At 37.0% G+C, this 14210-nt stretch overlaps 1 protein-coding gene across 2 annotated transcripts in view; it reads left to right on the top strand.

The window, feature by feature from the left end:
* The window catches only part of cep104 (centrosomal protein 104), a 30583-nt gene that overhangs the window by 5861 nt on the left and 10512 nt on the right, over window positions 1–14210 (top strand). For both annotated transcript variants that reach the window (XM_086159121.1, XM_086159120.1), the window contains 12 exons: window positions 2317–2472; window positions 2631–2846; window positions 4229–4438; window positions 6181–6348; window positions 6676–6849; window positions 8126–8302; window positions 11223–11423; window positions 12176–12271; window positions 12447–12534; window positions 13260–13329; window positions 13638–13746; window positions 14021–14159. In XM_086159121.1, coding sequence (XP_086015247.1) covers window positions 2317–2472; window positions 2631–2846; window positions 4229–4438; window positions 6181–6348; window positions 6676–6849; window positions 8126–8302; window positions 11223–11423; window positions 12176–12271; window positions 12447–12534; window positions 13260–13329; window positions 13638–13746; window positions 14021–14159 — 1804 coding nt within the window. The remainder of the gene's footprint in view (window positions 1–2316; window positions 2473–2630; window positions 2847–4228; window positions 4439–6180; window positions 6349–6675; window positions 6850–8125; window positions 8303–11222; window positions 11424–12175; window positions 12272–12446; window positions 12535–13259; window positions 13330–13637; window positions 13747–14020; window positions 14160–14210) is intronic.

Here is a 14210-nt window from a genome sequence, read left to right as displayed (position 1 = left end):
TATTTTCTTCTTCATCTTAATGCACCAACATACTGTGTAAGATTATGTTACAACTGTGAAAACGGGAAAAAAAACATTGAACTTATGTAGAGATGAGAACACTAACATATTGGTAACAGAGGAATGTGATTTGGTAAAGTGGAAGCATAGTCAATAAAAAACTAATGATTCACACAAATGGCATCAAGTCTGGTTGTCCACTGGAAAGATGGATGATACCATAAGATTTGTATTTGGTCAGTAATAAGACTGCAAGTTCCTGAAGCTTATTCAAGCAAAACAACTATTGATGTTACATTGCCGGGGAAACAGTTGCAAAGTCCTACCATTTCAATTTTAATTGAAATGTATGCATTATCTGCTGAAAGTGGATGGAAAGAGACAAAATAACATATTTCTCTCAAGACATTTTTCCTGAAATCTTTGTTAAAACTTTGATACGTCGATGAAACATGACAGGGTGATAGCATCCAGAAAATTCATGTCAGTTCAAGGCTTTGCTGAAATTGTGGGAATAGCGAAACAACATTATACGTTTATTTTCATATTACCTAACTGTCTTTTGTTAACTTTTGTGAGTTCTTATTTTCTCTCACCTAGCAACTTCTCTCTTCAAGTGGCATGAACTTTGCTCCTTTGCTCAATGATGTTGACATATAGCAAATAAAATTATGCCACGTCATTTAAAGTTCATGAAGTTTACTTCAAGTGTATGCAAGAAGTTAAGAAAAACGAAAAAAATTTAGACCCTCAGATAATGGTCCTATCCAATTATGCTGGCATTTGTGAAATTTGATTGCACAGTGGAGCTGATTGCTTGAAATGATTCCCTAATAATGATGCTGGAGCCATGAGAAGCAGTCAACTTCTATGGTAATGGAGCCTTTGCTTCAAGAATGCTACTGGAGTGGATTGTCAGTATCCTGTGTGACAATCGGACAGGCAGTGTCAAAAATGATGGCTGTACTGAGTTGCTACTGTAAACAGTGTCTCTAGCACAGGAGCTCTTCTTTGTAAAACTTTCTTTGAAAGCTTTTGAGAGGATATTCTAACAGATGTCAAGAAATTAATGATTGAAAGAAAGGTACAGTTGAATATTGCCATTAAGAATCAAGCAACACCTTCAGCTTGCGATTAAAATATTCAGAAGCTTGTGATTGGAATTACAGAATAACAGAAAGTGGAGCGGAATGAGAAATTCCATGGGTGCACGCTAATGATTGGGATCCAAAGGTCAAAATATGAGATACTATGATTGCAACCATTGCTAAACAGATCAACTTTTCAGCTTTTTACACATAGGTTATTTCTTGCTTGCTGTAGGTAAAATCTGGCCCTTTCACATGGAAAATAAGAGGGCTACATTGACAGTTCAGGGAAAAAAAGAACTTGTTATCCCTCAACACAGTCATATACTACGCCCATATTCATCAGAGATATGATATTTTTTTTTCCAACTAAATGTTATCATCACTCACTCAGTACAATTGCGTCTGATAACGGTTTTGTATGTATGTATATTGTATATTATATTGTATGTATTGTTTTGGTTTGTTGAGCCTTTTTTTAATACATCACATATTCAGTATAATTTCTAGATTGTCTCTAACAGTATTTGTGAGACATTGCTTGGATTCTTTTCATTGGTCTCTTCTGTATGCCATGTTACCATGATAACCATGAATACTTAATAGGCCCAACAGCTGCAGTGGGGTTCCTGGATTGTGTCTCTCCTTCTGCTTCCTTTTCTTCATCTCCAAGCCTTTCTGTAACCAGATGACACACACACTGATACAATTGTTAGCCAGTTGTTGATTTTTCCTGTCGATTCAATAGTTTAATTTAAGTACTTTAGTTTAATATAAGTTCTCTAAATGGAATTTCCATCTGGAGAAATTGTGTCTAGTCTTGTCAAATAGAAGTTTCCATTGACATCTTCAGCCTGTAAATCCCAACACATCACTACAAAGCACCTGCTGTGTTTCTGTTGAATCTTGACATTCTCTGACCACATAACTTAACAAACCATGGTGCTCTGTTATTAATAATGTAGAATTAGTTTTTCTGACAGACTAATAGAGCTTTTTAGGCCCTACTGGTCTAAGTGCTGTACAAAAAGAGTGAAGGATCTACTAGTCAGTCAGTTTCAGAACTGGAATAAAGTAACATCAATCAATTAATCAAGAAAAACAACGCAAGGAAAGGCCAAGAGTGTTTTCTTATTTTTCATTTTTTCCATCCTTTACGATATTTGTTAAAATGTGCAATTGTGACCCTTAGTTGTCATTTTAATTCATTTTGTCTGTGGACTTTCAGGTGGGAGAGCGTTTGGCCCGATATGATGTAGAGAAACGATGTGCTATTGAAAAGGAAGATTATGATCTTGCCAAAAAGAAGAAGAATCAGATGGAGGCATACCGAAGAACTGTCTACCAGCAGCTGGAAGTGCACAATCTTCTGGATCTGGCTATGGTCAGTCTAGGAACACTTTGGACAGACTTTTTGTAAAATTTGTACCTTTTAAACAACATGTTTGTTTTTCTAATTGAAAAGCTAGTAAGAGATTTGAGAAAAAGCATGAATTATCTAAAAGTGTTTAAATGTCTTTTGCCCGATTGTTTTTTCTCTAGATAACAAAAGTAGAAGATGCATTGCCAGCCTGCAATCCTCTGTCATCTTCGCCTTCTTCAGGTCACCCTTCAGTTCCCGTTAAGTCCCATGACACGCTGAAAAGAGGGAAGAAATCAAACACTCGCAGATTACAGTCACGCACTGACATTGTTCTGCCTAAACTCAGCAAACAAGTTGTCACACCTTGCACCTCCTCTGCTGCACCACACATAGGCGTGAGTGTCACTTTTGTCAAACAGTGTGTTTGCTCATCCATACCTTTTTGATGTGACATCATCTCCTTATGTGGCAAAACAAATCAAACCTTTCTAATTAATCTCTGAGGTTTTACTTCAGAACACTTTAGAATGCTTTGATATAAACTCAAAAAGGAATAATCAATATCAAACAACTTGTAAGACATATACTTGGTCCTCATAAATCAGAAGAATTCACTGCTAAAGACCTTTACATCCAGTTATACATACAGCACAAAATTTGCAAAAACTTTAGCATTTAGCCCATCATGGATGAACCATGACCAGAGGGCAGCTATCATCTAGCTTTTGACAAGCTAGGAGGAGCACGGGAATGTTATGTTTTTAGTTCTGTAGACAATTGATAAACAACGTTAATGTAGCAGGAGAAAAGTTCATCGATTTGGAAAAAAAAGATTTGGCTGTAATATCTGCTAAACCTGAATGTGGGGTAAACATTCAATAATTTTTAAGACGTTTCAGTCTGAGCTTAAATGATCAGCAGATACAGACAGACCAACGCACCAATTGTATGGCTAACAGTTATATTCTCCACTGAAGCATTTTGGGTACTCATATCCTAAGTGGTTTTTATTTATTGGGGATACATGGTCATTCGGAGGGGGAATTTTTATGCTTTACTTGCCACCAACCTAGAACAGACTGATTCAGAGTTTTAAGTTTCACAATTTAATTAAAAGCGTTCAACAGTTGGCTGACTCCAGTAGCTGCCAGCCTGGCCTTAAAGCAGGTGTATAAGTGACTGATAAGCAGCTGTTTGGACAGAACTTGAGTTTGTTTTGAGGGTGTCAAGCTTCCATTGCCATAATAATGTTAGTGATTAATTTATTCACTGATCAAATAGTACATACAGTTTGTGATTACGTAGTTTAGGAAGTAATCGAGATTCTATTAAGTAGGGTATTACTTAGGGTATATAGGGTATATTATAGGGTAGACCTATTTTCCCAGAACCTTTCAACAAGGGGACATTATTCATGCTCATGTATTTGCTATGTACTCATTCAGAAAAAGCATTAAACATATACTGAAATACTGTATACTGTATTTATGAATCTAAGAAAGACGTCCAGTTATTTCAAATAAAGAATTCAGCTTTTTAGCCCTACAAAACCTGCCACTACCCCAGCCTTAGTGTAAATGACCACCTCATCCTCATTAAAATAAGCAATGAAATGATTAATTAAAATGGACCATTATATTATGCTTCATTGACAGAGAATTAAACATGTAACCTATTTATTGTAATGTATGCATTGTAAGGTAAAAATACTTGATAAATGTACACAAGAGATGTTTATTTTTAAAAGGTGTTTTAAACCTATATTGTGCTTTGTTAGGTCAACAGTATGCCCTTTGATGACAGGCCCCTGCCTGTCCTTCAGAGGAAAGACACAACAGTGGATGTCAGTCCTGAAATGGTGCAATACCCCCAACCTTACGCTCAGAGGAGTCCACATAGCCCTGAGATGAGTGAAGAAGCTCAGCCACTTACAGAGAAGGCTCAGAGAGAGGCTGCACATTCAATAGAAGTCTATGGAGAAAGCCTGGTAAGAGGTAGAAGATGAAAACCTATGCCTTCTAAGGGATTGTCAGTTTCTCTTGGGTTTTTATATTCCTGTATCCACAGTTTCATATTATAAAGTGTATCATCACCTTATTTTATCTATCACAATCTATTAAAAAAGGTTTTATTTGCTTACTCTTTTGTGTCCATTTTACAGCTCCCTGCAAACTTGAATAATGAGTTTTTGTCCGTTCTTGTCTTGTTTTTTTCTGAAGAATTGTAGTATAGAAATGTTTTTTTTTAATGATCAAGTGCTGGACATATGTTGTCTCCTGTATCATTGAGAAGTCTATTGTCAATGTCTGTTAGCGGCTGCTTCAAACAGACACGAATGGGGCTCAAAGTGCCAATATATGAGGTCATATAAAGTAAAACTGATTCATTTAAGATAATCCTGACTTAGTAATAAGTCATTTCATGTTAAAAGGTCTCCAGACCTGCTTAAAGTGAGATCCATAGGCTGTGATTTCTGGGAGGAGAGATTGTCTCAAATTGTACATTTTAAGTATATACATTTAACACTTTTAGGGTCACCTCAAGTCAAAGGTCCTCAAAAATGATAGAAACACTATTTCACTCTGAAGGAGTGGCTTCCTTAGGAAAATATCTTTTGATAAAGAAACATTGGAGAAATCTCAGGGAAGCCTCAAAAGAGGGATTCTTATTCAAGGACAGACTGATGTCCAATCGATCATGTAGAGATATTTTGTGTTTCCGCTTTTCCAACTTAGCTCTTGAACTTGTGTTTTATTTGTATAGGCCCAACCAGGAACAGGGATTGCAAATTAACCTACCCAATATGCATGGCATTTGTTTTGTATGAAATATTTTAATGCGTTTTCCCACATGATAAAAATATACCAATTCACATTTATTTTGTAACCGTAGCCTGATGCATGCTATTTCAGCTGGGTCTGGATGATTAGCTATATCAGTTGTCCTTACAAATTACACTACTTCCTCAAGTTGAAACTGTTTGGCAAGTAAAAAACAAACCAGTTTGATTAATGAATTATGTGGAGCTGTCATCATGGTTAAATGGTAAGCATGAACATATGTTTGTTTTGAGATACCCCTTTATGTTGTCGATTGGACATTGACATAAAAGACAATGCAGGTCAATGTAATCATTACCCATTAGTTAGGTGGGAATACATTTCTTTTTAGCAAGAGGTCATTAATTCATCAAATTGAATTAGTTTTTAGAAGCCTCACATACACATTGGCACCCCTTCAAACGAATTCAGTCCACCTCTCAAATCCAATGCTAATTGAAGTACCTTTAGGGTCTGTTTTGGTGTATAGCCGTATAAGACTTGTCATAGATAATGTTGGGAACGGCCTGATGCCTTTGATGTAAAACTGTCCTACAGCTGCTGCAGACTTTGCCAATAAGAATTGATTTCACGGGCTTAATGACCAAATAGTTTACCCAAGTGTGCATAAGAAATTATAGATATTTGTCATGGAACATATGGAACAGCACTTTTCATGCAATGTTTCATCATGATGTTTGTCATTTGATACACTGATAGTAAGTAAGTCATTTCTTTTTCAGCAGTATCACAAGTTACAGCCTCTTAAATTACCATTAACCTTATATCAACCCTCCATAATCATTGCTCCCACTGTAAATAGTTATCACCCACTATGTGTAGTGTAGTAAATGTGTAACTGATACTGGGGTCTTTCCTTGACTACTCGTTTCCACCTTGCCTTTTCCAGATAGCATTGGCATATTCTAAAACCTGGTCTCACAGAAGGAATGCACTCCTGGAAGTGTATAAGAAGCTTTTGGATGCATCATCCACCACTCCCAAGGAGGAGATGAGAAACATGATAAGAGCGGCAATCTTCTTGGTTAAGAAAGCACTTCTAGACAAAGTATCATCTGTGAGTATTTTCCCCAGAATCAAGTTAACATGGTATTGATACTTTATATTTTCACTATGAATGAAAATGTTCTTTAAGAGCAGTGTCTGCTTCCCCCAATTTGTTTGCATCACTCAGTTTTCACAATATGGTCAGTATGCTTATAAATACAAATATAAGGTGCTCCAGCAAATCCCACTCATCAACCGTTTCTTGCCATTTTCTCTCTGCACTCTCCAACCAATTGAAACCAAACATTGCCAAGTCTAGTGTCGGTGCTAATTGATGTCACCCTGCTGCTAGCTTTTCTTGGAATATTTGAGCAAAATGTCCACTGGCTTTCATTAGGTTTTCCAGACCTCGTTGAAGCTGCTTAGGCTCATGCTGAGCCAGCTGATCCCAGGTCTATGTCTCGGCCGAGCAGAAATGTCCCACTGCTTGGAGCAGACCTGGCACAATCTACTGTTCAGGACTGGAGACTCAGCCAGTCGCCTCAGGCTTGCAGCAATTGCTTTCATACAGGTACAGTATCTTACTAGAGTGATATTTATTTCACAATATGTTATTGCCAATGTTACATTAACTGGTGATAAATATGTCCTCCATCTCCCATGGTATAAAGCTGTGTGGAAGGTTTAGTGTGAAGTCAGAACCCTGTGTCCCCAGAATATCATCCGAGAGAGAACAACACAAACTGATAACATGCTTATCTAAAACAATACAAATATTTGATGAAAATGGCATTGATCGGAGCACTGTAACCACACGAACACCCATAATCTAAACACTTCCTCAAACTAATAACATTTTATGATAGCTTGTAACCTTAGTTTTTTTGTTTTTTTTTGCTACAAAGCATCTAAAAATTAATTTTATTCATTTCAGAGTACAAAATCCAAACCTTTGTAGTTTCTTGTTGCTTTCAAAACTGGCCAAAGATATTTTTTCAGGTTTCTGAATAGTATACAAAGGCCTTGCTTCTTGTGTACCGATCACACCACCAGAAGTATGCAGTGCTGTAGTGTATTCATGAAGTGAGTGAGGAGTGTTCCATTCAGTGTTTTCATATTCAGGTTGTTAATATTTGGTAGTTGTGACATTAAGACTGTCTCCTTGAAATTACTTGTAGCTTTTAGTGCAGGTAGTGGAGGTAGTGGAACGTTTTATTGTACAAGGTCCTGGAGTGCTTCCTTGTATATTTTGGCATGTGACCAGAAAGTGTCAGTTTAATGTCTGAGGGAAGGGTATGATGCTCACTGTGTTAGTGAAGGCAATAGCTATGTCTGGGAGACAAAATGTGTACTCTTTACCAGTGCACTCATCCATGGGTGTATGTGTTGAGTAAGAGCGAGAGGATGCCTTCATGAGTTCCAGTAGCACCCTTTAAAGAGTTCAGTTAGGGTGATGGTCATGCAGGCCAATACCATGAGTGTTGGTCTTCTGAAATCATAGCCCAACCCTTCTGGATGTGCGCCTGTAGCGGGATGACAGAATGTCTCTTTGTGTGCTGGACTAGTTTTTTTCTCAAGAGATGTGTTTTAATGTTTGCGTCACATATTTCTCGTGCTCGCCCGATAAAGGCTTAAAAGATGAGAGATTTTACCAAAGGATCTTCTGCGGTATAACTGTAATAATACCTTTGTAACTTCCCTCATGAACTCTAAGCCTCTGCTGGACACTTGTACTGATTGACAAATCACAATGATTTTTCGGTAGTTTACAGCTTACAAATCACTCTCTTAAGAGTATAATGACCTCATATATCAAACTCATAGTTTGTCTCATGTTTTCCATGTAGGAAATTGCTACATTGAAGGACGTCCGCACCCTGCAGGTAATCCCGGGTGAACTTGTTAAGCCATTCAAGTGCAACTATCCCTCTCGACTGGCTCAAAGTCGGGCTGAACTTCTGGAGAAGCTGCTCCATGTCCTGGGTACAGAGAACACTGGATTCACCCTGGATAATGTCATGATGGTAAAGAACCTGTAACGCACTGGGTGATCTTACTATTATGATTTTAATGAGATTATTATTATTAGATTCAAATAATTTGAAATCAGAAGCAGACACCAAGCATTGCGATGGTCGGTATTATCCTGTTAAAGTTATTCATGGAAGGTCACAAGTTTGATTATCTCATTACCTTTCAAATCAACCATAGCACAAGATTATAAAACCCTATGTGACAGCCAAGAAAGATATTGGTTGTAAATGTTTTTTTTATGTACAGTTAACAAGGCACTGCAACATTCACATTACCTCTTCAACAAAAGAAAGACATTGTGTCTTTCTGAATCTTTCTTTACATGGTATTTGGGGATTTATCATTTGGGGCTCTCTTAAACAATGAGGAACTCAAACTTTTCTGCTTTTGACTTGAATTACACAAACAAAACAAAAAGTAACACAAGAAATGCTTAAGTTATATGACAATTTTTGCTGTATGACTTTTTTTTCATGTTGCCTGATTTGTTTCTATAACCGCAATTTTTCTAATTTGGATATAACATGAGGATGCATATTCTGAAAAGAGACCTTTATTTCAAAAACCTTGTTCAATCAAGCTTATTTTTCCATTACTTGTGGCTAAGTACAGTAATTCTCAATATAATGATGACTAATTGAAAATTGAGCTGTTCCTCCCAGGTTTCGCCAAACATTCGTCACAGAGTTCCAGTCAACCGAGACAATGTTGTCACTACTGACACCCAGTTTTCAACCCTTCTCTCCTCAGGTTTCCAACAGTGACCTAATATTGAAGCGCAAACTATCCAGCTGTTAACCGAACTAAGCAGGCCAATGAGTCCCTTTCTCCTTTTTCACTGCATAGAACTCTGCTTCACAACCCCATGTCCACTCAACCCTCCCCCTGAATCTGTACAGCTTTATCATTCAGAGTAAATTGTTAGGTTTGTCATGTGGGCTTCCCCAACTTCCCAAGCTCAGGCCACATGGATTTTCTGTGTTTGCATGTTTGTGCATGCCTTGCTCTGTGCTTGGGAAACACCTCCTGTCTTCATTGAGCTGTACCAGGCAGCTTATTTTCGCTCCTGATATATTGAACAGCAATGAGCTGCAAACGCTGGAGTATGAATTCTGTTCCATAATTTCCTTTATTTTACTTCTGCAGTTTACAAACCCAGAAAGCAAGACTGTAATATGTATACACGTAAGATATGCAAACAGTTAATTCTGTCCGATAACTTTAATTTCATTTCATTAACTAACGTTAATCAGCCACCAAAAGTTGAGCTGTAACAAGAACATATAAAATGAGCCTGTGAACAAATGGCAACAAATGGCAATATTATTGTAAAAATTGTTTAGATCCTTGACATCTTTCATGCAGATTTCTAATTCCATGCTTAAAGAGATGATTGGGAATGTTGCAAAAGTAAGACGATAACAACATATCGCTTATCAGCTTATATAAAGGATTGCTGATTGCTCAATTTCCTTTAATGTGATCGATAATGACAGATTGCAGTCGACATCTTCATGACATAAAAAGTAGAGATAACTCATCATCTTACAGCAATGCCTGAGTTTAACAAAAAATGAAAAGAAATGCAATCTCTGGTAGCACATACTTACGAATACAGAAATTATGATACAATGATTTTGCCAAGATACTTTTATGACATATGCATAATTTAATCTTCATTTCTATGCAGACTATTTTACAACACTGTACATCTCTAAACAGCATAGAAACTAAAAGTCAGACTGACATGTCAAATTCACAGATTAAGAGCTGCAATGTCTCTTTTATTATCACATGCATAGGTTAATGTCATTGTTGGCCTGCTTCTGTTTCTGGTGTGCTAGGCCCAGCTGTGGTATGAGCATTTTTCCCTTCTCCTTTGCTGTTACCTGGGGGATTTGCTCTGCCAATGTGAAAAAAAAAGAAATGGCTGAATTTGTGTAATGAAAATGAGGAGTGGTTGTCAGAGACAACAGAGAATAATGGCGGCCTTCCCCTAAGCCTATTGTGCCAGGGATGGGTGGCCTTTGTACACAGTTTACCCGTGGATGTTAATGTTCTCCACTGGCAGGACTGCCATTATGCTGTTACTCTCTTGACTCTGATTGCGTTGGATAATGGTCTCTTGCGTCATGGTGACCACTCATCTCAAAAAGTTCCTCAACAAGGTGTAGAAAAGAGACTGATTGAACAAACATTGCTTCATGAAAGTCATGTTTGTTGAAACTGGAGCCTTGTTAAAAGCAAGTTGCTTTTCACCTGGTCGTTTCTAAGTATAGTTATGGTGGGGCAATGTTAACTGATGGGAAGTCAAACACAGATAGTTCAAACACACTAGGCCAAAAATATGTTGGAAAAACATTTCAAAAACTCGGTGAAATCAAATGAGGAAAAATAACTAAAAATTAAAGAATTCAGTTTTAGAGTCACATTTCGACTTTGTGTTTCGACTTTAGCAGTCCCTCTGCAGTGGATTACTGATGCAGTGAAATCTAATTATTGTTATCTCCGGTTTTGGTGGGAAATTTGACCTAAACAGTTTTCGAAGTTCATACACAGAAACGATACATTAATTACATTTTGGTCTTTGTTCTTTATGAAAAATTTAACCTCAACCTTTTTTGAATGCAACCCTGGATTCAATGATTTCCAGTCATTGGACTTTTGGATCATTGCATGTCATGATCATACACTTAAGTCTGATCAAATGACATCAGAATTTCATAAACAATGTAAATTTCTAGCAAATATGACAATTTCAATTTCTTGCAAATGTGATTTAAGGTCATCTGCTCGCTCGGTGTTAAATGTTTAAATGTATGTATGTATAATTATAAATTAGTCTAAATGTGGAACACTGTTGGTCAGTTTTCTATAACTATAGCATAATATATAATGTTCTCTTCTCAGTTTTGTATAGCAGCATTGGAACACAGTGCACCTGCTGTGCGGGAGCTGGCTGTGCACATCATCTTTTCCATGTACAAGCAGGACAGAAGTGCTGTTCTCAGCCACCTATCACCCCAAAACACTGCTTCAAGAAACACCTTCCTTTATAAAACAGTGTTTGACGGATTTGCAAAGATCGATGGAAAGCTGTTGGAGAACCAGGCAAGGAGAATATTTTTTTTTCCAACACAATTTCAACATTATCGCTCAAACACTTGCCAACCTAACATTTACCTACTAACATTTAATGTCATAACATTACACATTTATTGCTATTTAGACATCAATGTACTATGGAGTATTTACGTTAATACTAGGCCTATTCTGGACACAACATGTTGAATACCTTTATTACAATTCAATTGTGATTATAGCTCTTGTTGTTTGCAGTCTTTATTGTAATTGTGTCAAACTGTTAGTCAAAGAGTGTGAGCATGCTGTTACGTTTTTTTCAAAGAAACCATTGTCATTGAGGAGCAGTTGGTAGGTGGACCAATGACATGATATACTGTACATGGCAGATGGATACATTTCTCAAGCTGAAAAGCATGGAGTGCTAGTGGCATCAAGTCCAATCTTCATAGTTTTAGTGATAGTACCAAGGATAGGAATCATGTTTCAGTCTTGTCTGTTCCAAACTTGGCGAGGTGGTTATTTGTTTGACTGTGAGGCTTGTGATTCAACAGTGACTCAGTCTAATTTCTTACTGGCAGTATAAGGGACCTAACCTTCCCATAACCTAAACTCCCAAGAAAGATTAATTATTTAAATTGTGTCATCTGTATGAGCTGCTGCCAACACTACTACAATTCTTTGCTGCAAATCCAAGAGTGAAAATTGGAAATCCAGTGAAATGAATTAATTACAAAGTGCTCCTGGGTTGTTAAGCTGAAGAGTTGCCACTTTTCACGTAGACTTTGAAGAAGTGCAATAGTAAAGAGGATGGACAGAAGGAAAAGGAGGAGATCCACTGTCTTCAAGAGCAGCTGGCTGCCTTGAAAGAGATCACGGTCAGTGGAGTTATTATCAGACTACATTACGTCACATCATGCAATCATTTCAAATGTATATATATATATATATATATATATATATATATATATATATATATATATATATATATATATATATATATATATATTCAGAACTTTACTTTCAATAACATTCACTTCTGTTTTCATGAAGGAGAAAGAGGATGAAACCAATAAACAACAATGCACCAACAAGGCAGCTCCTAAAGTGGAGAAAGAGACTCAAAAGACTGGTAAATCAGGTATGAACATACCTGTATAGAAAGAAACAGTTTAAGATGCATCTAGGCCTGATGGACTGATTTAAAAGCACAAGGACATCATGAGTTGAAGAAAAACAGTTTTTGAGACATGCAACGATAAGCCCTCCAATTTGACCTGTTTATGTGATTCATTGTTTTGGTTCTTCTGTCTTTCATGTTTTCAAGATATGAATTTGACACCTGGGAGATTTAATGAGAAGGCTTATGGAAGTTCATCTGTTTTGACCATTTTTTCATGAGGGTACTGAAATTCTACTGAAGAAGAAAAATGACTGGCCATTTTCAAAGAGCCTATATTGGCTAGGCCTTTTGTTTTGCTTTGAGTTGCTGGGTGGCAGCATTGGACAGAGTTTAACCCGTGAACTCCAAGTATACCTCTTATGTTGTAATGTCAGCTCTCAAACAATTGTATTTGACACAAGTGAAACAATATCAAAGGTCCAGCACTGAGATACCATTTATTTTGATCATGTACATACAATATGAAAACCAGCAAAAACAAAACAAATAAAAGAAAGAAACCCAGCATTAAAGACGGTTCTTAGTGATTGCAATTTGTGGTTATCTAATGTTTATTAATCTTTTTTATATCAAAGCTTGCCACTCTTTTCAGGTTAGATTCTGTTTTGTCCCTTTTCCTTGTGCTAAAAGATGTTAATCTTAATTAAACCTATAACTGATATTGTGTTTTTATTTTCCACAAGTCACAAAATTGCCCCAGACAAAGTTGAAACAAACTGAGGATACACAGCAGTCTATCACATATCTGGACAAGTAAGTGAATCACAACCCATCATGGGGGTCATTAGAGGCTTTCAAGATGAAATTTTCTGCTTTTAGACATGTCCCACTTAAGCAACAATTGTTCCAAAATAGAAAATAGACTCTTCTGTAATATGTGTTTCTATTGGGATTTATTTGTAGCTTTACTTTTTTAATGGTTTAAAGGTTTTCCAAACCTTCCTTGTTATTTACACTGTTTCTAATTACTTCGTAATCTTAGTTCGAGTGATTCAGGCAGTATTTCAGTATTTCATCCTTTGAAGGATGTTATCTGACATAATTCTAACAATCTATTTCAGCTTATGTATATTCTGCGGTAAGAAGGATGAGTCATTCACAGAGGATGGATTGGACATTCACTATTGGAAACATTGTCCAATGCTACGACGGTGTGATGAATGTAGACAGGTAAAGGAGTTCGTGATCAGCCTTGATTGGAGTGGTCAGTGTGCATGGATTTTATTCAGTGTAACTTCAAGTGCTTTTAAATTAGATTATGTTCTATAAATTGTAATCCTGCACAACCGTATACGCATGGTTGGATCTCATTATTAATAGCTGCTATCAGCATAGCTAGTAGTAGTTCCAAACAACTAGACAGAGAAAAAAAGAAACCTTTCAAGCCTTAAATACCAACATATTAGTGAACGTTATGGACTAAAGCTCTCCACTGTGGTTATAGGTTGTAGAGATAGCCAGCCTTACAGAACACCTGCTTGGTGAATGTGACAGCAGCTCAAACTTCAGCCTGTGCCAGCTCTGCTCAGAGGCAGTGGCCACTGAGGATCTCAATCACCACATCCGTGGGCTTGCCTGCAACCGTGAGTTTTCTCTTTAAGAGTTTTTGGAAATGTTTTATGTGGTGAAAGTCT

Source organism: Fistularia commersonii, chromosome 14 (assembly GCF_037954325.1).
Source record: "Fistularia commersonii isolate RoL2024-O1a breed Wild chromosome 14, RoL_Fcom_v1.0, whole genome shotgun sequence".
NCBI classification, from domain to species: Eukaryota; Metazoa; Chordata; class Actinopteri; order Syngnathiformes; family Fistulariidae; genus Fistularia; species Fistularia commersonii.
This window is presented reverse-complemented; position numbering and strand designations above follow the sequence as displayed.